We start from the raw sequence: 24,861 nt of genomic DNA on the forward strand, positions 1-24,861 counted from the left end.
TCTAGAATGGGCTGCAGTAATCCCAAATCCATGATAGATGTTTCTTTCACCAGTTCACAATGAATAATCCTCTTAATTTCCTTGAATAGCAGCTGGTATTGCTACAACCTGTGCCTAAACCCAAGCAGAGCTTATTCAGAAAGCCTTCTGGCCCTGTGAGCGAGGGGGAGTTCTCTCCCAGCGGGGTAGCGTGGGCAAACTTTCACAGGGTCAGCTCTGCCAGGCTCTGACTTCTCCTCTCTCTCTCTCTCCCCCCTAGATGCAGCAGCTGTTCTACGAGAATTACGAGAAGAACAAGAAAGGCTACATCCGTGACCTGAGGAACAGCAAGATCCACCGAGCCATAACGCTGCACCCCAACAAGAACCCCCCGTACCAGTACCGGCTGCACAGCTACATGCTGAGCCGCAAGATCGCCGAGCTGCGGCACCGCACCGTGCAGCTGCACCGCGAGATCGTGCTCATGAGCAAGTACAGCAACACCGAGATCCACAAGGAGGACCTGCAGCTGGGCATGCCGCCCTCCTTCATGCGCTTCCAGCCCCGGCACCGCGAGGAGATCCTGGAGTGGGAGTTCCTGACGGGGAAGTACCTGTACTCGGGCACCGACGGGCAGCCGCCCCGCCGGGGCATGGACTCGTCGCAGCGCGAGGCGTTGGATGACATCGTGATGCAGGTGATGGAAATGATCAATGCCAACGCCAAGACGCGGGGCAGGATCATTGACTTCAAGGAGATCCAGTACGGATACCGCAGGGTGAACCCCATGTACGGGGCAGAGTACGTGCTGGACCTGCTGCTGCTCTACAAGAAGCACAAGGGGAAGAAGATGACGGTCCCCGTGAGGAGGCACGCGTACCTGCAGCAGACCTTCAGCAAGATCCAGTTCATGGAGCACGAAGAGATGGACGCCAAAGAGCTGGCCAGCAAAATCAACCAGGATTCTGGCTCCTTGTCCTTCCTCTCCAACTCACTGAAGATGTTTGTCCCCTTCCAGCTCAGCAGGTCCAAAGCAGAAAGGAAGGAGCTCAAAGACAAGAAGATCAACATCCTGATCCCTCTGTCGGGGCGGTTCGACATGTTTGCGAGGTTCATGGGGAATTTTGAAAAGACGTGCCTCATTCCAAACCAGAATGTCAAGCTGGTGGTCCTGCTCTTCAACTCCAACTCCAACCCTGACAAGGCGAAGCAGATCGAGCTGATGAGAGATTACCGCTCCAAGTACCCCAAGGCTGACATGCAGGTTCTGCCGGTGTCGGGGGAGTTCTCGAGGGCGCTGGCTCTGGAAGTCGGATCTTCTCAGTTCCAGAACGAGTCTTTACTTTTCTTCTGTGATGTTGACTTAGTGTTTACCACAGAATTCCTCCAGCGGTGTAGAGCCAACACAGTTTTGGGTCAGCAAGTGTATTTTCCCATCATTTTTAGCCAGTATGATCCAAAGATTGTTTATAGTGGAAAGGTTCCTAGTGACAATCATTTTGCCTTCACTCAGAAAACAGGTTTCTGGAGGAACTATGGCTTTGGTATCACCTGTATTTACAAAGCTGACCTTCTTCGAGCAGGTGGCTTCGATGTCTCCATCCAAGGTTGGGGCCTTGAAGACGTAGATCTATTTAACAAAGTCATTCAAGCTGGCTTAAAAACTTTCAGAAGCCAAGAAATTGGAGTAGTCCATGTGCATCACCCTGTTTTTTGTGACCCTAATCTTGATCCAAAACAATATAAAATGTGCTTGGGGTCCAAAGCTTCAACGTATGGGTCCACACAACAGCTGGCTGAAATATGGTTTGAAAAAAACGACCCAAATTTTGGGAAAAGCAGCAATACTAATGGCTCAGTGAGGACAGCCTAATGTCCAGCTATGCTGGAAAAGACTTTTTTTTTAATTATCTAATTTATTTTTGGGAAAATGTTTTTTGATAATTCACTTTTGAAAGACCACACAGGATATATTTTAGAAATCATCGTTGTTTTCTTACAAAGCGCTCGTTTTGAGAAGAACAAGGCCCTTGGGTTTTTTTGTTGTTGTGTTTTTGGTTTTGAACAAAACTGTGATCAATATTTGCCTTCAAACAAAAAAAAAAAAAGAAAAAAAGTTGTTTAAGAGTTATCTGATCAGCGGAAATCTGACTTGAATTAGAATTTCCTTATGAACAAAAGATTGTTTCCTGCCGTTTCCGTTGCCGTCTTCACGGCTGGGATTCTGTAAATGTGGACCTGAGCGTGCAAAGCCAAGTGACAAAACGCTGTGTCTAAATGTTTTTGGTGTGACTGCTACCGTGCAAAGATTCTGCTCCTTCGGTTCAGGATTAGCCATTAATTCTCAAATTGCGTTAGAAAATCCGAGTCGCTGTGGCGATGAGCAAGGGTGGTGAATCGCAGGAGGGGTTTTATGTTTTTCCCTAAGAGCTGATTATTTCAGTCTAAAAACGCACCTCCACTTGTGATGGGCAGGCGAGGGAAGGAAGTGAGCACAAGCCGTGATCCGGTCGGTGCTGGTGGGAATTGTTGTGTTTGGGGTGGTGGGCTCTGGGCTCTGTGCTCACAGAACAGAACAGGCTGGGCCGGGCGCCAGGGGATGCTGAGGAGCAGGGCAAGGGCTGGGGATGGGAAAGGACAAAGGACAGCACACAGTGAAAATCCAAAATCCCTGAGGAGAACCTGAGAGCTCCTCTGCCCTGAGCGTCCCCGATTGCGTCCGTTTCCTTCGGTCACCTGGAGTTAATGGGAACAATTATTGCATTGGATTGCTAGTTTTGTTTTGGGATTTTTTTTTTTTCTGTATCTGCTAGACCGTTAATTTATTTAATATCCATTGTTTTAGGTTCTTGACCTTTCCTTGAATATCTGTTAGTCATTTTAATATTTTATATATATATATATGCGTGTGTAAATATATATATATATATATATTAGGAATGTATTGCATCTTCTCACTGATAAGGTAGTGTACATCATACTTACAGTAAATGATCTCCAAAGATTACTTTCTAAAATATTTTTTCATGGGTTTTTTTTTTTTTTCTCCCCCAAATTTCTTCAACATTTTTGGAATGACTTCAGTGAGTTTAGGAATTTTTTTGGTATTCTAAGAGGAACTGGGGATGAGGAGGCTGAATACAAGGAAAGTGTGATCCCTATGAGTTAACATCTAGCAAGGTAAGAGAAAATACACGAAATAAAGTGCCTTAAAGCCAGCTAGGGAACCCTGTACACTGAGACTTAGTGACTGGACATTGTCATTGAAGCAGATGATCTCTTGGGACCTATGTACCTGTAAATATCCTGCTCAGCAGAAACAGAAAATAAAAACCAGCGAACAATATATTTTTCTATCGTATCCTCCAGCCCCATTTCATCCCATTGCCCTCAGTTCCACTTTGCCTGCTCTTTGGGAAGTGGAGGCAAGTGAAGGAATGGAGAAAACCCAAGGCTTTGGTGGTTGTTGCCACGTTTGAAGGGATCTTACAGTGCAATTGCTATTCCAGTAGAAGAAATAACCATTGTTTACACGTGTATGGAGTATGAACTGCAACTAGCATAGAGTCTGTGTCTTACAATGTTCATCATTTTCTGGTGACAGTCCCAAGGATGTAGGTGCATGGAAAATTTTTCTTTTCCTCTCTTTTTTTTTTTCCTTTCTTTCTTTCTTTTTTTTTTTTTTAAGACTTGCTTCTAAGATGCAATAAAGATTTTTTTATTTGCAATTGGAGCTGCTCACGTCGTCAGTCCGTGTCGTTCCACCCGGCAGAGTCACACACCTGGGAAGTGAGCCCAGGTAAAAGGATCTCTCTCTTCCAGAGGGTTTTGACCTCTGTGTTGTGGCCTGGGATGAGCCCAGGGTTTACACCTCGGTCCTGAGGGAAGGCAGAACAAACCCATTGATCAGGAGCTGGTGCTGATGAGCTGTGCCATTCCCTGGTTTTGACTTTTTCCTCATGAAAATGTTAAAAGTGCTTCTGCTGCCTGAAAATACCCACAAGTGTACGTTTCAAATGCATACAGTGACAAGGCTGCATGGTGCCCTAATGTTTTGTGTGTTCAAAACACAGCAAAAATAATTATTAAGTGGGTTGAACACTTATTTTTTAATAGCTCTAGGAGTTGTTTGGTGTGAGGACAAAATTAAGTCCCAAAGCAAGAATCTTAGGGATTGCAGAGGTGTTTCTTCACACAAGGGAAAGGGAAAAGGAAAAAACCCACCAAAACCAAACCAAACAAACAAAAAAACCCAACTTGTATTTGTGGTACAGAAAAGAGCTTAAAGAAAATGCACCCCAAAGGATGGCAGCAAAATGGAGGAAAAAAGCCCATACTTGTACTGTATTTATTAACATTTATGATTATGTAGGACTTTTTTTAGCCCATAACAGCTGGTAAAAGCAGAATGTAGCTGGAAAAAGCCATTTTGAGAACAGCACCATGTGGTATTGGGGTTTTTTTCTCAGTTGCTGCAGTTCTAATTCTGCTACCAAATCTCTATTAAAAGTGAGTTTTGTACCAAGCTTGCAGCAGCCCTTGAGGCCTCACATCGCAATTGATCACATATTTTATGGACTCACAGCTTAAGAGAAGTCCATTTTAAAGTGAAATTTTAATTATAACCCTTTATGACAAAGTCTAAACACATAAACCCCATTTTATACTAAAGTAAGTGGCATTTGCTGCCCCCCTTGTGAGGAGCTGGACAGAAGTGGAAATCATCAGCTGGTAGGTGCTGACCCAGCCTTGACAAAAATCCCTTCTGGGGCTGGGACACTTCATCCTCAATTTACTCTGGTTGTTTGCTTCGGACAAAGTTTCCCTCAGCCTGAGGAAGCAGGAAAATCATGGAGGGTTTTCCTCTGGGCGACAGAGGTGTGAGAAAATGAGATGGTGTCATCCTGAAAATGAAGGATGTGGTGCTCAGTCTATAGAGATGCTTCGGTTCTTTATTAAAACAATTTAAAATGTGAGACACTTCTTTCCCTCGTTATTCTGGTGCAGGTAACCTGGGCTGGATGCTGTGGCTTCCTCACAGCACTAAAACTCCCACCCACACAGAGCTTTGCAGCGCCAGGGTGGTGTTAAACCCTTCACATTCTCTGCTCCCCCTGGCTGAGGAGCTGGATTTATTAACTCTGTTTTCTCAAAGCTTTTCCCTCCTGCTCAAGGATCAGTGATGGCAAAAAGAGATGGGGGAAAATGTGAGTCCAGAAAGGCAGTGGCTACTCGGGTGACTGTCATGCTGGATGTGACTGTTTACTTGTGACATTATTTATCTGTGACTTTGCAGAGTCACAGCCCATGGAAGGATTTCAGGTTTTGGTCCTGTGGGCACAGTGAGGGTTTATTACCCAGAAAACTCAATACCCAGCTCCAGCCCCGTGTGGCTCCCCCGGACCTGGCTGGATGGTTCCTTTCAGCACAATCAGCACAAAGTCCTGCTGACCCAAATCTGCTTACTCTGAGTTTTTGTGGAAGCCTCTAACTTTACATTGCAAATTATTATCCTGAGCTGTTTCGCATGAATACTTGCTAAAAATACTCGGCTTGCACAGCCAGCCACAGCCGGGAGCTTTTGGAAGGAAAATCTTGCAGAGGCATTAAAAATGGGCAGAAGGTCCAGGCCCCGCTGGGCTCCTGCTCTGCCCTGGCCCTGCTGATCCCTGGGCTGGTGGGACACTGCCCTGTGTCAGTGAATGGTTTTGTACCCAGCGGACTCTGCCAGGGTGAGTTTTTGTGCTGACCAGAGCAAATTCAGGGGTTTGATCCCACTTGGAGCTCAAAAACCACCTCCTTCCAGGCTTGGACAGTCCTGGAGACAACCTGGGCTCCCCAGCCAAGGCACTGCATCCCATGAGGAATCCTTTCCAGCTATTTTCCTGGATTTTACCTGGCTGCTGCTGCCAGAACCGCTTTTGCTCCTCACATTCAAACTGCTGCCGGCACTCCCAGGTGTGAGGAACGTGTCCATGTCCTTTCCAAGCTCCAGAACCATCTCCCAGGTCTCCTCCAGCCCAGGAATCCCTACCACCTTCTAAATCACTTTTATGAGTGGGGTGACAAAAATTGATTTAACATTAAAAAAAAATAACAGCCCAAATACTGGGCTGGCTGAATTACTTTCACACCTTAAATTCAATAAAAACCTCAACTTTAATTGACCTGAATTGGCTCCAACATTTCCAGCAGGCTGGGGGCTGGAGTCTCTTGGAAATGGGGTCCCCCCTGTTTGGTTGGGGGTGTCAAGAGGACTTTGCCATGGTCCTGCTCCACCTTTTAGAAAAAGAAGACAAAAGAGTACCACCACCTTTGTGTTTTACTGACTTTTCACCTAGAGGGCTCCCAAAAGGGGCAGAGTTTAAAGTGGTTGTGTGATAAAACAAGCTTCCAGTGCAAACAGGCTGGGATGTGGGGCAGATAAAGGCTGTTTGCTGTGCCAGGATGGCTCTGAGTGCTGGGGTGGGACCAGAACAGCCCTGGGAAACCTGAACTGCTGTGGATGTTCCACTCGTGGGCCGGGGCGTGCTCTGTCCCTGTGCCAGCATCGCTGGGCAGTGACGTCCCCAGGGCTGAGCAGGCGAGCTCAGCCCAATCCCCGGCACCATTCTTACCCCAAACCCCATTCCTGATCCCACCCTTCTCCTCATTTTCATCCCCATCCCTGGCCCCATCCTCACCCTAATCTTCATCACAATCTCCACCCTCATCCCCAGCCCCATCCTCACCCTGCTCCAGCTGGGTTAAGCCCCTGAAGCCAAACCCAGCTCCCATCCCAGGGGTAAGCTGAGGACAGGCCTGAGATAAGCAGGATATTTCCTGTCCTTTTAAAGCTTTTAAAGAAAACTCATTTCCTCTGTCCTTTCGGTAGCAGAATACAAAGCAGCCAGTGCTGCCCCTTCCCCAGCTCCCTTAGAAATCACCTTTTTCCTTCTGCTGAAGCTGAGAGCCCTTGGTGCTGTGTGGGATGGGGAGCATCCAGCTGCTGTGTCAATGTTCACCTGCCTTCCCTGTCCTGGGGGCACAGGAGGTGAAGTTTTGCATTAATATATTAAATTACAACAATTCCTGCCCACTGTCCAGGGCACTATGTGCCACAGTCAGCCCTTCTTTGCTCTCCTAGCAGAATGAGCTGTAATATTCCCATTTTCCTACACATGGAGGGGTAGGTTGGGTTTGGACAGCCCCAGGCTGGTGGGGTCTGTGCACCCAAAATGTCCTGAGTGGGCATCAGGATATGGGATGCAATCTGTAGTTTGCCCCTACATCATGCCTCCCCCCAAAAACACTCAGGCCATGCCCCAAACTGGGATATTGGACACAGCTGTTCTTCATCCCAGGGCCTGACTCTGCACTGATGCCAGCAAAGAACCAGCCCAAACCAGGAACAGGAATCAGTATCCAGTTGGGAATTGAATCCAATCCTTTCAAAGCAGGTAAAGCACCATGGAGCACAGGGAAAAGCCCAAGGATGTGCATGGCTCTGCTCTCAGGAATGAGGGAGGGAAGCTGGGGGGGCTTTTGGGCTCAGTTAATCCCAGGCAGGTCCTGTTCATCTCATTTTGCTTCCTTAATGAGTAAATAACACCCCTGGCACCCCCTGTCCTCCCACTGCTGGTGCTGGGGTTAATCCACTCCCAGAGCATCCGCTTCCCCCCAGCACCAAGCCCAAAGCTGTCCTCTTGCTGTTCTCTTGCCTTTCCTCAGTCAGCTGAAGGAATAACCCCCTGCCAGGGCCCTGCTTGGGCTTATTTTTATCAGCTGAAATAAAATAGTGAGGACTGAGATAGGTGCAGCTCCCCCAGACCCACACCTGGGGCTCCTCCTGCCCCTTGTTCCCAGGCTCTGGAGCTTTTCCTGCCTTTGGCTGTGACCCCACCCCTTGCCCCTGATGCCCCTCACCTGTACCTGCCATCAGGAGAACAGGAGCACTGAAATCTCAAACTGTTTGAACTGGTGGCAGTTGATTTAGTTTTGTTTTTAATGTCTGTTTATTTCTGCCCCCGGGGAATCAATTCCTGCAGCACGTGCAGTGCTCACTTCATGGAGCCTTGTGCTAATGAGGTTTCAGGGCTGCTGAGGGGGGGATTTTGTTCTTATTCCAGGGTAGCAACACTCAGGCTCTGAACTGCTTTTGGGAACCAACCCCCTGCTCCTGGAGCTTCTGGGACACACACCCACCGCTCACAGGTCCCATGAAACCCAGTGCCAGCCCCTTCTGCTCCCTCCCCAGCTGAGCACCCTGACCCACCTGGCAAAGCAGGGATCTCTCGTGCAGCAACAGCCCCAGGGCAGCGTCCAGCACAACAAAGGCCCTGCTGTGTCCAGGCCTTGGCCAGGGCTCACCAAAGGCTTGGGAGATGCTCCAGCTTCCCCCATGGGCTCTGGGCAGCCCAAGGTGGGCACAAGCCCACGCTGGCTTTGGGGGCAGCACACACCAAGGTGTTCTGGTCAAGAGGGACCATAGGGAACTGCTGTGGTTGTTCCACAGGGTGTTTCCTCAAAGGAAACCTGCAAGGCTGAATGAAACACTCAGCCCCTTTACAGCTCCTGTTGATGCTTCAGGTATCATGGGAAGAGTTCCTGCAAGTCAAAGGAATCTGGCAGCTGGAAAAGGTGACCATGAGACCTCAGCCCAGCCCTGAGACAAAGGCAGAGAGCCTGTCCTGGCAAGGGAGGGAAATTCTGGTGCTGCCATACCTGATCATGAGCTGCTGGAGAGGGACAGGGTGACAGTCCCAGGCAAGGCCAGGAATGGAGACAGTCTGTACTCACAGCCCTGACTCCAGCTGTGCCCATCACAACCAGCACTTGAATCACACTGCAACCCCAAACACCCAGTGCCAGTTGGGTTTCCAATAAAAACCACCAATGCAGTGTCATCCTGGGGAGGAATCAGTTTATTTTCAGATACATTCTGTTTCTGAAGAAGGATATTTTAGCAGCCTGCAACAGAAATGTGAACCAGAGGGTTAACCTGCCCGTTCGGCCTTGGCCAGCCTTGCCGATGCTCACACGAGATTCTTGGGATAAAAAAAAAGAAAAAGAAAGGTCCAAAATTCAAACTGTACACCTTTATACAGGGTGCTTAGCTGGGGGCACTCTTTACACTGCTGTACATGCTTGGGATAATTAAGTGCAATTGGATTTAGAGCCAATACAGCATCCCAGGCCACTAATGAAGATAAAATACAAGCTGTGGTGGGCAGAAGCTGCACAGATACACAGGCAAACTGAGCTTATTGTGTTCCTGCTGCTCCAGAGTGCATTTCCCAAGAGAAACAGGAGTGGAGCAGAGACAGCTTATCAACCTTCCTGGTCAGGGGCTCCCTTCTCTTCCATCAGGAATATCTGTCATACCCAGTGGCTTTGTTTTCCATCAGCTCCATCGACAAGGCAGCAGTGCCATGAGCCAGCTCACTCACTCCTGGTGCAGTGCTCCTGGCACTCCTGGTGCAGCATTCCTTGTTTTGGGCTCCCTCACAGGAACTCTGCACCACTACAGCTTCTAGGAACCAGAAATGCAGTGGCCAGCCACAGCTTCTCACTGGCTCCTACACCAGGAGGTCTCTACACAGGGACTACAGCTGAAGTAGGACACACACCCTAACTAATGGAGTTGCAGGGAGGTGGGAAGCAGCCCCACAGTGCAGGGATTCCAGCAGATGCATTCCTCCTGGGAACAGGGTGGACCAGCCCTCGGTGCCCGCGCTGCCGGCCAGCAGGCAGCGGGACAGGGACGTGCTCAGACACCAGGGCAGAGCCCACGGAGCTCCCCTGGCTGACACACACACACACAACAACAGCAGCAGCAGCCAGGGCATGCTGAAGGTGAGGAAGGAATTCAAAATGGGGAAGAACAAACCGGAAATCGGGAGATGCAGCCACCTTTGCTCTCACTGGTACAGGGGAGTGTGTGACGGAGCAGGGAGCTGGCCCAGCTCCCAGCCCTGCTCACAGCGGCTTCTTCACTCCCCAAAAGCCCTGGTGGGGCTGTGGGAACCCCAGGGTGCTCACTAGCAGCAAACCAGGCACACACTCCCCCATGAGCCCTGGTGTGTCTCCGAGTCCAGGACGCTCCCGCTGTGTTGGGTGCAGCGCCACGGGCACTACCTTCTCTTGCGCATGCAGGTCTCCAGCCTGCCCAGCTCCTCGTAGGCCTGGTAGAAAATGTCAAAGTCTCTGGCACTCCAGCCCCTCCAGACAGCCAGGCACCTCTCCATGTGCTCGTTCTCAAAGCAGCACACCACCGTGTCCCTCGCCACCAGAGCCGCATCCACCAGCGTCCTGGGGAGGAGCAGAGAGCAGGGAAGGGAGTTACAGGGAAGGGAGTTACAGGGAAGGGAATTGCAGAGAAGGGAATTGCAGGGAAAGGAGTTACAGGGAAGGGAGTTACAGGGAAGGACATTACAGGGAAAAGCATTGCAGGAAAGGGCATTACACGGAAGGGCAGCTCTGCGAGTGCAGCACTGGCTCATGAGCTTCCCTTCCAGCTACACAAGCTTTTTATAAGCTGCAAATCCTTCAGCAAGGAGAATGCTACAAAGAGAGGGATCAGAAACTGTGTCACATCAAAACCAAGCAGCTCAGTGACATGGGAAAAGGTTTTTAAAGGGATTCAGGTGCCTAAATATGCAGGTGGGGGCTTAAGTCTGCCATGGCATTTGAAGTTGCTGCTAATCTCCTGATTTGCTAAATCCACAGACTTGTTCCTGCTGCCAGCTGGGCATTTTCAGAACAGCTCCATCATAACACAGCTGACAGGCTGCTGAGAGCTTCCAGAGCCTGGAATAAAGCATGGAAGTGGGATGGAGCCTGCCTGTGTGAGCTCAGGGGCTGAGCCCCGAGCCCCGAGCAGCAGGCACAGCTGTGGCAGCACTCAGGGATCCGTGTGGTCTGTGTTGTGTGTCCTTCCCTTCATGGTCTCTGTTGAAGCTGGCCCTGCAGGTACCTCAGAGGGAGGTGGCTGGGCAGACAATGACACTTTTCCCTTGCAGGGACAGGAGTGCAGCCCTCACTGGGCTCCTTCCCCCACTCCCACAGCAGATGGGGAAGGTTGGTGCCAAAGCGTTTCCCCAGAAAGGTGCCCAGCTGGGAGCACTGGCCACAGGACTCTCCTCGGCAGCTGGTTGTTATTACAAACTACCCCTACAAAGCCCCCTTCCTGCTCTGCTGTGCCATTTGAGCAGCCCCTTCCCTTTCCTCCCCTTCTGCTCTTGATCCTGCTGCTCAAACAGGGAGGGTCAGTGGCCATGGGGCCTGGTCCAGCCAGGCAGCAGGGCAGGACAGGTGTGAGATGTGGAATCACTTTGCCTGAACTCCACTCAATCTCAGTTAAGCAAAACAAACCTAAGAGTATCTGTGACCAATAAAGAGAATTCTCTCCTCCCAGCTAACTGATAAAGACACTCAGTTCAGAGTAGAGGGAATGGCAGGAGCCTTTGATCTCCTGTTGTGTTTACCTGGCAGTAATAAATGATCATTTATAATCCTTAGCACTGCTTAACCTGCATTTGTTTGGACATAAATAGTACAATCCCAGACCGGTATTTAAGTGATCAGCAGGAACACCCCACCTCTCCAGCAGCTATTTATTTCCTTGACTCTCCTTCTCTGTATGAAACATTTTAAATTAACGTATATAACTGCTCTCCCCTGTGCTCCAGGAGCCGTCCCCAGCCTGTCACTGCCCACAGCACAAAGGTGCTCATTTAGAGCCAGAACATCAACCTGACCCACGTGAATGCAGCCACAGACAAGCGCCGTGCTCTGCATAAATACACCTCTTGTTCTGAGCACAGGGCTGAGGCTGCCAGGCTGCTCTGACCTTCTGCCAGGTGCCCTCAGAGCACAGGGAGCCAGCACCAGGCAGCATCAGGCCAACTCGATCACATTGTGCATGGCCCTGTCTGTGTCATTATGGGGTGCTCAATCTCTGTGGATTTTGGAGACCAGGCTGCAGTCACAGAGCCTTCTCCTCACTGCCTCGCTCTAAGAGCCTTGATGTGCAACCAGCAACTGTGTCCTCCCACTGGGAACTCCTCAGAAGCTGCTGGGAGCCAAGAGAAGTTCCCAAGAGCCCTGAGAGCCTGCAGAGCCCCCCGTGCACCCCCAGCCCCCTGTGAGCCCAGGCAGCCTCACCCGTAGGGAGCCAGCTCAGCCGCCTTGAGCACCGCGATCACTCTGCCCCGCTGCGTGCCCGACTCCTTCTCCAGCCCGATCACAATGATGTCCCCTCCTCTCCTGCAAGAGAAACGAGGGAGATGTCACATCCTCAGCACTGGGGGTGCTGTCAGCTGAGAAAGATCCATGCTGGATATCCATCCTCTCTGCTCCATGCTCACCTGCAGCCACGGAGGGGGCACCGTGATGCCACGGGGGCATCCTGAATCCAGTGCAGTGAGAGATCCTGTGACAAGCAAACTCAGCTTCCCAGAGGTTCCCATCAGCTCCACAGGAGGCAGCAGGACTTGCCAGGGCTGTGTCCAAGCAAGGAGGCTGCCTGCTGCTCTTTGTTTCCTCAGTAGTTGGGGAAACACAGCTTGGAGCCTGACCACCCCCTTCTCATTCTGCTGAAACCAACCCAGCAAGGCTTTCCATGTGGCCACTCTGCTCAACACTGCATAATTCCAAAAGGCAGAGAAAATCCATGTTCCATTTTACTGGGAACAGAACTTCTTAATGGTAACTTGACTTTCTGGCCAGGTGAATCATACTGGGAATGTAAAAGCTGCTGAATTAGCCTGAGTTAATCTCATGCTCAGCCAGGAGGGATTTTGACTAAGTTGCCTGGTTAAGTGACCCACTTACCTGGGGATCCAGATGAGGTCTTTTACAGGAAGAATCTTGACTGCTTGGAGATGCTCTGTGTTATCACCCACAGGTGAAGCATCGTGATCCAGGGGAGCCTTCAGCTCGTGGAATTTCTCAGATTCCTCAAAATCCGTGGAGAAGGGTGCACTGGAAGAGCTCAAGGGCGAGCTGGGCAGGCTGGAGGGGCAGCGGGTCACGGCGTTGGGAGGCGAGGAGGAGTAGGAAGACACAGAGCAGTAATCCGTGAGTGAGTCCTGGTGGTTCAGGATCTGGGTGCCCACGTCTGGGCTGTACATGATGCTCATGTCCCCCGGGGGGTTGCTCTCCATCACCCCGTGGCTGATGGGGGCCGTGGCCGGGATGGCAGCCGAGGGCTGCTGGATGGTGAACATGTCCCTGAGGGGGCTGCAGTCCCCGCAGAAGTAGCGAGCGCAGAGCTGGTAGCTGGTGGCGTGGTACATCACCAGGAAGTTGCTCTTGTCGTCCAGACACCAGAGCACCTCCTCGCCGTGGCACTCGGAGTTGCAGGCGATGGATGTGATGACGGAGGGCGGGCTGAAGGGCTCCAGCCTCCTGCTGATCTCCATGGAGGCGCAGTCGATGACCAGGAGCCCGGGGCCGTTGCTGTACCACACCTCGGCCCCGCTGCTGGTGACCTCCATGGCCCTCACCGGGTACGGGTTCTGCCGCGGGTCGCTGTCGGGGATGTTGAACTTGGACCTGTTGGCTGTGTGGGAGCACAGGTAGGAGCAGTTGTCTCCTGGCAGGCCCTGGGACACTGAAAACACGGCTACCAGCCCATCTGACAAGCCAGCCAGCACCACGTATGAGTTCTGCAAGAAAGAGGGAAAAATTTCATGGAATTATAGAATGGCTGGGTTGGAAGGAACCTAAAAGATCATCTCATTCCATCCCTCTGCCATGGGCAGGGACACCTTCCACTAGACCAGGTTGCTCCAAGCCCCATCCAACCTGGCCCTGAACACTTCCAGGGATAGGGAATCCACAACCTCTCTGTGCCAGGACCTCACCACCCTCACAGCAAAGAATTTTTTCCTGTTTCTTTGCTTCTTTATAATAGAAGAGTTTTCATTCCCAGAAGCTCTGCCTGCCTCTCACATTCTGCAAGAACATCAGTAACTTACCCCAGAACAGCGATAACACAACATAAAAAGGAGTCACTCCCTAGAAGCTGCTGCAGAGCCAGGCTCCTTTCACCCAGTATTACCTCTCTCTTTACTGGCAGGGGCGGACAGACGGACCTGGCAGCCTGCCCTGAAGGTTAACAAATTCAAGCTGGAGTGTGTTCAGAGACAGCCACCATGATCCCAGAATCCAGCTGTAGAAACCCGGCTCACTTCCAAAAAGGAGTAAAGCTATTGCTATCAATGTAGGTAGGAGAGGAATGGAAGAAATGCAGTAAAAACGGAAAGAGGGAGCCAATATTCTCACAAACAAGAGCATCCAGTGATTGCTCCTCATCCAGAGTCTGCGGCTCTGAGAGCTCTGCTCCTCCCAGGGATGTGCTCTGGCTCTGGGACCCCTGGCAGCTCACACATCCCAGCCCAGGGCACACAGAGGCAGCAAAGCACTGCCAAGTGCCACGAACAATTCTGCAGGTGGGTAAGAACCTGTCCCTAAATGCACAGATGTGCTGGACACAGCCCCAGCTCCGTGGCCATGCCTCCCTCGTGTCCCAGGGGCAGGAGCTGCTGAGAAGGCCACGGCTCAGCAACTCCTCCAGCTCATCCCAGCGGGGCAGAATGCTGTTAAACAGGCTGGGAAATTGATCTCTTGGGAACAAAACTTCCCCTGACCTTCCGCCTCTACCAGAAACTCCCCCATCTGTGAAGCAGATAAAACAATACTTACCTCAAAGGCCTTTCTCTTTCCTCCCTGTAGAGCAATAAATTCTAAATAAAGACCATTTTACCCAGGACTTCTTTGCTGCCTGGACTAAGCACAGCTAACCAAACAGAACCAGACAGAGCAGCACAGAGCTGACACAGCCTTGCCCCTGCTCAGCCTCTCCACAGTGGAAAGCCCTGTCTTTGGCATGCCCAGGATGCCAGTGAGGGGATGAGGGCTCAGTCACCCTTAGCTGGGAATGCAAAAACTAAATACAGGCATCCCTGTGCCCTTCCAGGGATCTTGATTCTGCCAGCCTGGATAATAGTTCTCAGGCTGTTAACCCTCAGAAAAATCAGTATACTGGCTTGTCCCAGCTATTGAGGGGCAGGTAGTGCAGGGTGAGCGTTATTTAAATGACAGCTCTGCTTGCAAGGCTCATGTTGAGTCCTGGACAAAGAGACACTCTCTGCTCACCAAGTATGAGTAAAACCACGAGAGCACTGAGCCCCTATGACTAATCCAGATCACAGCAGAATTTTACTGTAATGGGAAAAACTAGGAAAGCAAGTGGAAAGTTGTGAAATGGGGCTTGGACTAACTCAGTCCAGTCCCAATTCTCTAACCACTAATTAAAAGAAACCCCAACGACCTGCAGTGCTCAGTGCCATGTTCCTGCTGCCATGTGGATCTGGTGCAAAGGCTCCTGGAAGTGCCTTTGCCAAGGAGTTGCATCAGTAGGTTGGATCATGGCACAATGCTTTGCACAAGCTGGGTTTTGGGTTACTTTTTCTTTGGAAGGGAGTTCAATTACTTAAAACTGAATAAAACAAAGCAGAACAGCCCACATTTCTCTGGTAAAAAATGGTCCAAGTTTTTCAGTCTGAAGGACTCTGCACAAGAGGCATTTCTTACTAGAAATGGAAAATTTAAATTGAAATGGGAGCATCAGATATTAACTGTAATGAGGTATGTCAACCTGAACTGCTCCTAGCATGACACAGGACACTATAAAAATCTTCAGAGATTACAATTTTGTCACATTTGATTTGATAATGCTGAATAATCCAACTATAGTCTTCACAAAAAATTATTTTGAATTCCTTGATTAGTGTCAGCTGCTACAGAACAGAATCCCTATTCCCTTTTGAGTTCCACAGGCCAAATTTCCCTGCCACCGAGCAGTCAGCACCATAACCAGGCAGAGGTGGGTCACTGGTGTTACCAGTAATACCAATGCCAATCCTGGCCTGTCTGGGATGGAATAATGGTGGAAGCAAATTTGGAGGTACCTATTCCATTGGGGTATTTATTGCTTTCTGTCTTGGCTATCAGGACCTGTTTCTATCCAGCCATTGCTGTTATAACCCAGAGAGGTAAGAAACAAGGAGCAAATGCTGAGAAATGCCCTTACCCTGCCACCCCTCACTTGACTGGGCTGAGGGAGTGACCAGTTCTGCAGGAGACCATGTCAAAAACCACCTCCCCACGGATGCCATAATTAATTCTTGCCAGATTTTACCCAGTGCTGGTGAGGCAAACCCCCCCTGATCGGGGTATTCCAGCAGCCACCAAAGGCAGGCAGGCAGGGCTGCAGCCTCCAGAAACCTTAAGTAACTTTCTCAGAATTCATTTTCAACATTTGGGCTCCTCAAGGAGCCAACACAAACACACAGCAACAGAAGTGCATTTGAAGGCCCCGAGCTGCCAGCAGCGGGGCCGCGCCGCAGCGATGAGCGGGGATGAGCCGGCCCCAGACGTCCTGTCCCCCTGCCAGCAGGCCAGCAGCAACGGCAAAAAGCCCTGCACCAGGGCCTGGGCACCTCCTCCTCGTCCTCCTGTCCCCACAGGCTCTGGCACTGCTGGCTGCAGCCTTTAAATGCAGCTTTTGTTTCCACGCGTTCCAGGTTTCTGCACGGGGCCAAGGATTTGCACCCATTCAGGTTTCTCTCTCCCTCCACATCTCTTCCCTCAACTTCTCTTCTACCAAGGCAGAATGTGTCTTGGTTTGCCCTTTTTAACCTGCTCATTTGCTAATTTGTTTGCTTTATTCTGCTGAAAACTGTATTGTTTACCAAAAAGAATCATCCTGGTGACAAAAAGCATGCAACAAAAAGCTTAAATTGTACAAGACTTTTCCTTGGCGGGTGAGTTCCAGATTCTGGGCCCCTCTTGCTTGCTTTCAAATTTCCATGATGCTTCCTTTGGATGAGAAACCAAGTTTTGGAAACTATTTCTTTTGGATCAGCCTTCCCAAGGCAGTCGTAAAGAATTCCCCTTCCCAGCAACATCCCTCGGCAATTCTCTGACTAAAAGTTACCTCACATCTCACCAGCTAAAGGGAAACGCAATTCTCTTCTCCACTGGACAGCAGTGACTGTGATTACTCTGGTACAGCTTGCTGGCCAGGCAGTGAGTGTGACAAGTGTAAGCTTTCCACATAGGTTTTTTGGAAGAACTGGCTGGTTTAGTTCTTGCCAGCCTGGTCTGCACATCCCCAGGCTGCTGCTCTGGACATTTCACTGCCAAACTCATTCATAGAAAAGAGAGAGGAAAAAGTAACTCCAATAAACTAAGAAGGAGTGAGCTGAAGGGAGGTGGATTTCTGGAAGGCTGGGTAGGGTCGGGGGAGGAAGGGAGGTGTCTAGACTCAATATTGCTATTGTAGGGCCTGGCATTATTTATGACATTTTCTAGGCAAGCCACAAACTGGAAATAGAAACCAGGAGACATAAAGCCACTCGTAACCCCTGAGGAATGGCTTTGCAAGCTGTGTGACAGTGGAAAAGCTGAAAGCAAAAGGTTCCTTCGACTGTCCTGGATGGAACCTCAGCCAGCATGAAAAAGAAATTTGCCCTACACATCAGAAATGAAACTCCACGGCGGACAAACGCTGCAGGTCCGGGAGCCAAGGAAAGCCAACAGATGCAGAGAAATCCAGCCCTGTGCCAACTTTACATCAATGCCCTACTTTAGCCCTACTTACACCATGTTTGGAAGTGCAGCAGCACACCTTACACAAACCATCTGCCTCAGACTCAGCAATCCCAGCAGAAGAGCCAGAAATGGACAATGGCTCGGGACAGGCCTGGTATAAACCAGCAGCTCTGAGACACATCTCAGTCTGCTGCCATTTGCAAAGACTACACAGCTACCAGTAATGTTGGAACATAATTACATGTTTTCACTTGAGGTGGCTCTAAGCAAATGGAGGTAATTTAGCAGGAAAACAGTTTTTATACATCTCCCAAGGCTTGCCCACAATGGGCACCCAGGTCAGATTCCTCCTGCCAGAACGGGATGGTGGCAACTCCAGGGCAAGGCAGATAACACAGAACTTGTTTTAATGCCTGTAAGAGCATTTATCCCTGTTACCCATAAGAGCATTACCCAAACCAGCTGTATTATCTAAGTGTTCTCCTTCAAAACCAAAACAGGAGTGTGGCTGAGCCCAGATAACATTTCAGGATGACTGTGCACACAAATAACAGCACAGCCAAGAAAACAGTGGGTACAAGCGGCCTGATGTGCCCGTGTCCTGCATTAGCACTTAACAAATCTCTATTCTAATTATTGTTTCATGTCTTCTCCACTTTGCTTGATCAGCCTAAACCTTGTGTTCCAGTGAAGTGGAAATGCAGCTGGAAAACTTCCTTGCTGAGGAATTTGATCTGTTTTGACTATTTTCCCAGCAGGCTTGGAAGTGCCAGCTTTGGTCCCCTGACTCAGGTTCTTGCCCACACCTCTGTCCTCTGGCAGAGGCAGAAAGACCTGGAAACCTTTTCCTTGCAGTGCCAAAATGTTCTTGGGCATTGCAAAGCCCTTCAGCACCAGCTGAGAGTGGCAGCTTGGCCCAGCAGCACAGTCCCTTTTCCTTTTCTACTACTGCCCTTTTTCCCCTGGGTTGTTCCTTACCCTTTTCAGAAGAGGCATCACCAGGAAGCAGCTCACAGTGGCAGGAGTGTCCAAACCCTTCAGTGGAGTCTTTAAGGGACACATGCCCTGCAATCCATACACAGAAATCTTCTGGTCCTGTGAAAGAGCACATAAAACTCTATAAATGCAAACCACCTCCTGCCTTCCATGTCTTGATACCTGAGCAAGATCTAATTGGCTCCAAAACTGGGTTTTATTTGTATTTTTTGATATCCAGACAGTAAATTTCTGTTTTCCATGGAGAACCTTTGGCATGTGAGTAGAAAGCAGGTGCTGCATTCCCCAGAGCAGGCTGTGGACAATATATGCATTATCCAAAAGTCACCAAAAATCACCAGTGTAGAGATTTTATCACCACATCCAAAAGCAGCATCTGACAACCCTGAATGCAAAAATCCCAAACAACAATTGAAACAGGTTGTATGTTATTTTGTATTAATCTGTCCATTTAAGGGACATTTTATGTGAAATCACATCTGTCCCACACCTCCTAAATCTACTAGACTGACCAAGAGCACCCAGTTTGGGAACCAGCAAACTTTTCATTCTGATCCAAAAGATGGAAATACAATGCTTTAAGGTATTTGAATTTTAATTTTTCTAGACTTCTTTTTATTATAAAAAAAAGAAAGAGTATTTGAGCTTTACCTCTACTTGAGAACAGAAAAAGTCAAAACATCTTATTTTTTTATGGGAGAAAAAAAATTCTATACTCACAGCATCCATGCCAGGGCAGAGTGAAATAGCCAACATAAATTATTTATTCAGCAAGTCTGGCCTTTTTTCCCCCCACTCTAAAACACTGAACTTCAGGTACATTTAATGTTTTTGCCTGTTTTTTCTTTGTTTTGTGTGAAATGATTGTGTCAGAGCTGGCTGACACTTAATAGCCCTTTTTGATGGGTGGCCAGGGGCTCTGGGGGATAAATCAGCCATGCTCTCTCACTCTTATCTTTTTAGCTGCAATTTTTCACGGCGAACACAAACCTCCAAACCTTGGGTACCCATTTCCCACCAACCTTCAAATCCCTCAGGCCTCTTTCAAAACCCCACCCTTTGATGCATGTTTTCTGTCCCTGCCTCCCTTTATCACCCACAGATAAGGACATTTCCCAGAGGAACCCCTGGGCACAGATTGCTCCAGCCCAGAGTTTCCCCTTGGGAAGCCGAGGTTCCCACGGTTGCTCTGGGAGGCACAGTCTGGAGCTGTGTGTCAGGTAGAAACAAAACACCTGGAGAGCAGATGCAAAGTCACTGCTCATTTGAGATGCCCTTTGTCTCACACACTCTTGGCTTTACTAATTTAACAGAGCCTTTCTCTTCATTAGTGTCGCCCCTAACGAGGGGGCACAGGCAACGCTCACCTCCGTGGCTGCCCACAGGGCATTCTGAAATTTGAGTTGGCAGCACAGCTTCATTCCTGGGCAGCTCATCCTCTGCACTTCCATGACTCCTTTCTCCAGGTTCACCACTGTGTAGTTCCTGAAAGGAGCAAGCAGCAATTTCAGACAGCCAACATTCCTCCTGCAAGGGGCTGAGGGACTTGTGGCACTTGTGGCCAAGCTGTGACACAACTGCCCAGATGTGGATGATGCTGCAGGGATCTACACCCCTCCAAACAGTGAATTCCTCATTTGAAGGGAAAGAAAGATGTGCCCTGGCTTTTCCTCAGGGGCAGATGTGCAATTGCTTCTGTGAAGATTTACACTCAGCTCTCTGGCTTTGCACAGGGTTAGCAGGACATATGTGGTCTGCTCCTGTAATGGAGCTGTGAGACAAACAGATCCAGCTGAACAGCAGTAATTAATAACTGGGAAGTCTCAGCCCATCTTGCCCATTAGGTTCTCAGGGGAATAGCTGCTCTCCAACTTCACTGCCTTGCTATTATCTGGCTTCATTATTATTCCAGTACGTAAACAGAGGAGCATGATTCTACAGAGCAAAGATCTGTAACCTAATAAAATTATTTATAAATATGACTAATTAGTAGTTTTTTGTAGCTAAAAGGATTTTTTTTTGTTTGGGGAAGTTTATTGAGTTTGGATGTTTGAACAATAACTGGATATTCACAACCACATCTGCGAGTCCCAGATGTTTTACCAACTGTGGCACAAGCAATTACACATCCTGAAATCTGTCACATGTGAGTAAACTTGTTATTCAGCGGTCTCCAGCAAGTGGATTGTCCAGTCAGGAAGCAGATTCACTGAGATATATTGCTGTGAATATTTGGACAACATCCATGTATTCAAAATACATCTGGGAGTGCCATGTGCTTCACCAGCTCAGCAGGAAAAGTTACACTGCCTGCACTGAACAACTGACCAGGCACCACAAATGGCAAAGCAAATAGTTCAGCAACAAATCATGTGCCTTCCCCATTAGCTTAATGGTTACAAATAATGAACACATTAATATAAAATTCAGATCAGTTTGTGAATGTTTCCAAATAAGACTGAGGCTATAAAAATCAGCAGCATCCATAAAAATGAACCTAACTAGCTGCAGGTCACATGTGGCTGAGCAAAATGCCATCACCTCAGTCACAATTTAATAACATTTTAAGCACATGCCTTCAGTCCAGAACACATTTTACTGGCAGTGCACACTTGGATGCACACACAGCTCCAGGCATGTGGTTAACTCCCCATGATTGCAATAGGATTTAAGCATGTGCTTAATTGCTTTGCAGAAGAGAGATGGAACTGCAGCCTCAATTAGGAAAGGTTTAGTGTTAAATGGCCTCATTAGGAAAGGCAGAACACGTCTGTTCTCATGTGCAAATGCTTCATCCTGTGTGTGTGAATCATTACACTGCCCTAATCTTCTCCCCATATTAACTGAAGCAGAGTTAAGCTCATTAAATATCCTTTATGAAGCAACCACTGTTCCCAATTAAAAGAGTTTGGGAAAACAGTGTTCACTGTATTCTTGGCATTCATCCAAGCTCACTTTCACCTTCTTTACCTCCCTCCCAGAGGCAGAAGCGAAGATGCTGAAGGATTTTTTACTTAAAAAGGAAAAAGGAAAGAAAGGAATTGCTAATGTGAGCTGTCTCACCTGGTGTCCTCCTTCCCATCCCAGAGCACCACGGTGTACTCGTGCCCCGGGGAGCAGAAGAAGGAGGATTGCTTCCCACAGGGCAGCAGGTACATAAACGTTGCAAAGGTTGGATCTTTCATCTGCCCCACCACAGAGATGGCCAGGGGACGCTGAGGGGGGAGGAAAAGAGAAAGACAATCACACAAGATGAAACAGGAGAACCACAATAAACAGGAGGCTCAACAAGGCCAAGCACAAGGTCCTGCACCTGGATCAGGGCAATCCCCAGCACAAGCACAGGCTGGGTGTCCCTGGAATTGGATTCCAACCCAAACCATTTTCTGATTCTATGATTATTTATTAAAGCTTGGTCTGTCATTCTCTTACACATTTTACAGATTAATTTCCTCAGGCTTACAGATTTTGGAAGCTGACCCATTGCATGACAGTGTAGAGATGTTTGAGAGTCAGGCTGACCTTTGTTTGAAGGACAGCAGCTCTAAAACACCAACTGAAATTAATGAAGAATGCAATGCAGCATAATCCTTTTCTTGCACTTTGAAGCTTTTACTTCCTCATACCTCCTTTTATAATCTTGGGGATTTGAAGTCTTTGTAGTTGCACTCACAGCATGACAGTGGAGCTGTTTCTAGAAATTATGGGTAATGTCTTGCCCTGGTGAAATCAGCAGCCTAACTGCCATGGACATCAAGGGACCCTCAAGCCACCAAAGATGTTTAAGGCCACAAATCTGTCATCATTTCATTCATAAAACTCTCATTTAAGTCAACAGAAATTCTGGGCCAAATCAGCAGGAGGGGTAAATGGGCAATGGAGCTGTTGTGCTGCACCAGGAGCAAGCTCAGCCCTTCTGCACAAGAAGAGAGAGAACACAGCTCAGGAGGGTGGTTTTGTACCTTCTCTGGCTTAGTGTCCCAGCACTCCATCATGAGTGCCTGCATCCTGTAGAGCTGCACCTCCTCGGGCTGCCCCAGGACAGGACGGATCCCTTTGGACAGCTTCTTTGCAATCTGGAGCTGGTGGTGTCCCAGCACAGGCCGCTGCCCAGACAGCAGCTCGTACAGGACCATCCCATAGGAGAACATGTCCACCTGGAGCCAGAAACAGAGGGAAAATCAGGGCAGGGCTCTGTTGGGGGGTGGAGAGGAGAGCAAGGCAGGCACAGTGGGGAACCAGTGCCAGCCCTCATGCACAGAGAAGGGAACTGAGCCACGGGACGGTGCCAGCTCCCAGTGCCACCACAGGGCAGCCCCACAGCCCCCCAGTCAGTCACCTTCTCGTCGTAGACGATGCGGGGCCGGATCTCGGGGGCCTGGTACCCCGGCGTGCCCTCCACGCCCAGCGCGCCCTCATGGAACGACTGCCGTGAGATGCCATAGTCGGAGAGCTTGATGTTCACGTGCTCCCTGACGTCCAGAGACCACACCAGGATGTTGTCCGACTTGAGGTCGCAGAAGATGATGTTCTTCTTGTGCAGGTAGGCCAGGCCTGTGGCGATCTGGTAGGCTATTTTGTGTGTCAGCATGTGTCCCAGCGGCACGAAGGAGGAACCTGGCACAAAGAACAGCCCGTCTCCAGCTCCTGTAATTGCCATAACTGCTGCTTCTTCCCCCTCTCAACTTCTCTTTTTAACTCCAGAGCAATAGCTGACAACCTTTTGAAACATCACTCAATGCCACCATTTGAAAAGACACTGTTTATTTTACTGTACGTGTCTGACAGTCCTATTAGATTCTTTTTTTAAACCCTTTTACTTCTAGGCCACTAAATCTTCAGGTGAAAATCAGTGTTTGACTGAAAGTTGACATGAAGCCAAGGTGCCAAGAGGGTCAGATGGCCTCAACTTATCTTAGAATTAGTGTCGTTCATTTGACAATGACAGCAATACAGATAATAATAAGATAATTTAGAGTACCAGACACCCATCTGCACAGGGAAAATCACAGCACCATCCACGCAGCACTGAAGAGAGATGCACTCCGCATTCGTTTGCAGAAAAATTGAAAATCCAGGTCTCCAAAGTAGCTTTGAGAATCCCGAGCATCAATTTTTACTAGGTTCCCAAAAGCACAATATAAGAACAATTCCATCCCTCCCACTTCCCTTAGTCTGAAAAAAAAAAAACCCTCCAGCACATCAAGCAGTAATTTAAACACCACCGAGCATTTGTCAGTGGGAGAGGGATGGGAGAGAGGCTGGTGTTACCTTTGGAGTTCTCAGCCAGGACGGTGGTGAGGCTGCCCAGCGGGGCCAGCTCCAGCGCGAAGCACAGCGGGTGGATGCTGATGCCGATGAGGGACACGATGCAGGGGTGCTGCAGGGAGTGCAGCATGCTGGCCTCCTGCCGGAACTCGGAGAAGTTCTTCATGGCATCCATGGCCCGCAGGTGCTTCAGCATGGTATCTGGCAAGACACACAACCCCCCTTCTCACTGCCCAGCTGAGTCACAAACTCTCTGGGAGGTGATCACCCAGCGAGGGCTGCAGCTGGTGGGATTATGTCGACAGCAAGGCTTTAAGGTGAATCCTTTTGCTGATGCATGAGCCACTAAGAGACACTGGCTATAAGCAGGATCTGTCTGGTGCCTCAGGAAGCAAGAGCTCCCTTGGTCCTTAAACACCAGGCTCAGGTGTGTCTGGCACATGCTGCTCTCACACATGCCCTGATGACTTTGGAAAGCAGTGCTGTGCTTCTCCCAGCAGGGGCTCTGTGCAGATGGCACACTGCAGCCCCTTGGCTGGAAGGGCTCTGCCCTACAGTTTCCCAGCCTCCCTGCCAGAAGAGACCCATCACAGTAATGGTCCTGCTGCCACAGCACACCCCAGGCTGCTCAGGCAGGTCGGCTCTTCCCGAAGGTGATTTGTCACTGGGACAGCAGCTGGCCTCCTCCACAGCTCAGGGATTCACCACATCCTCCCCTGACAAAAATGAGGAATGTGAGGCACTCTCCCCTTTCCTCTGTCCACGGACTGAGGCTCTGCTGCAAAGCTGGGCTCCACAGGAGCCCATCCCTGCCTGGAGAAGCTGCTGGGCTGAGAAGGATTCCCAGTTTGCTTTCTCCAGCTGCTGGAGCAGAGGGGGTAAAACACTAATTCAGAGGTGGAAACTCACAAGTCCTCAGTGCAAACCCAAGCAAACCCACACTTGTCATGGCCAAATAGTATGGGAACAGGAGTTGAAATCTCACCTCCCTTCCCAATCAAGGGCTCTGCCTTGGCA

General features: G+C 49.4%; 2 protein-coding genes across 5 annotated transcripts in view; one reads left to right on the forward strand and one right to left on the reverse strand.

The window, feature by feature from the left end:
- CHSY1 (chondroitin sulfate synthase 1) overlaps positions 1–9,078 on the forward strand; it is an 80,012-nt gene extending 70,934 nt beyond the window's left edge. The window contains exon 3 of the mRNA XM_074549173.1: positions 260–9,078. Within this exon, the coding sequence (XP_074405274.1) occupies positions 260–1,852 (1,593 nt within the window). The 3' untranslated portion in view covers positions 1,853–9,078. The remainder of the gene's footprint in view (positions 1–259) is intronic.
- Positions 8,868–24,861, reverse strand: part of LRRK1 (leucine rich repeat kinase 1) — a 72,729-nt gene continuing 56,735 nt past the window's right edge. For all 4 annotated transcript variants that reach the window (XM_074549172.1, XM_005483470.4, XM_005483471.4 and 1 more), the window contains 9 exons: positions 23,848–24,045; positions 22,916–23,193; positions 22,539–22,733; positions 21,640–21,791; positions 19,944–20,061; positions 18,559–18,675; positions 12,793–13,628; positions 12,124–12,225; positions 8,868–10,269 (listed from right to left, as the gene is read on the reverse strand). In XM_074549172.1, the coding sequence (XP_074405273.1) occupies positions 10,092–10,269; positions 12,124–12,225; positions 12,793–13,628; positions 18,559–18,675; positions 19,944–20,061; positions 21,640–21,791; positions 22,539–22,733; positions 22,916–23,193; positions 23,848–24,045 (2,174 nt within the window). In that variant the 3' untranslated portion in view covers positions 8,868–10,091. The remainder of the gene's footprint in view (positions 10,270–12,123; positions 12,226–12,792; positions 13,629–18,558; positions 18,676–19,943; positions 20,062–21,639; positions 21,792–22,538; positions 22,734–22,915; positions 23,194–23,847; positions 24,046–24,861) is intronic.

The sequence above is a fragment of the Zonotrichia albicollis genome, chromosome 11 (assembly GCF_047830755.1).
Source record: "Zonotrichia albicollis isolate bZonAlb1 chromosome 11, bZonAlb1.hap1, whole genome shotgun sequence".
Taxonomy (NCBI): Eukaryota; Metazoa; Chordata; class Aves; order Passeriformes; family Passerellidae; genus Zonotrichia; species Zonotrichia albicollis.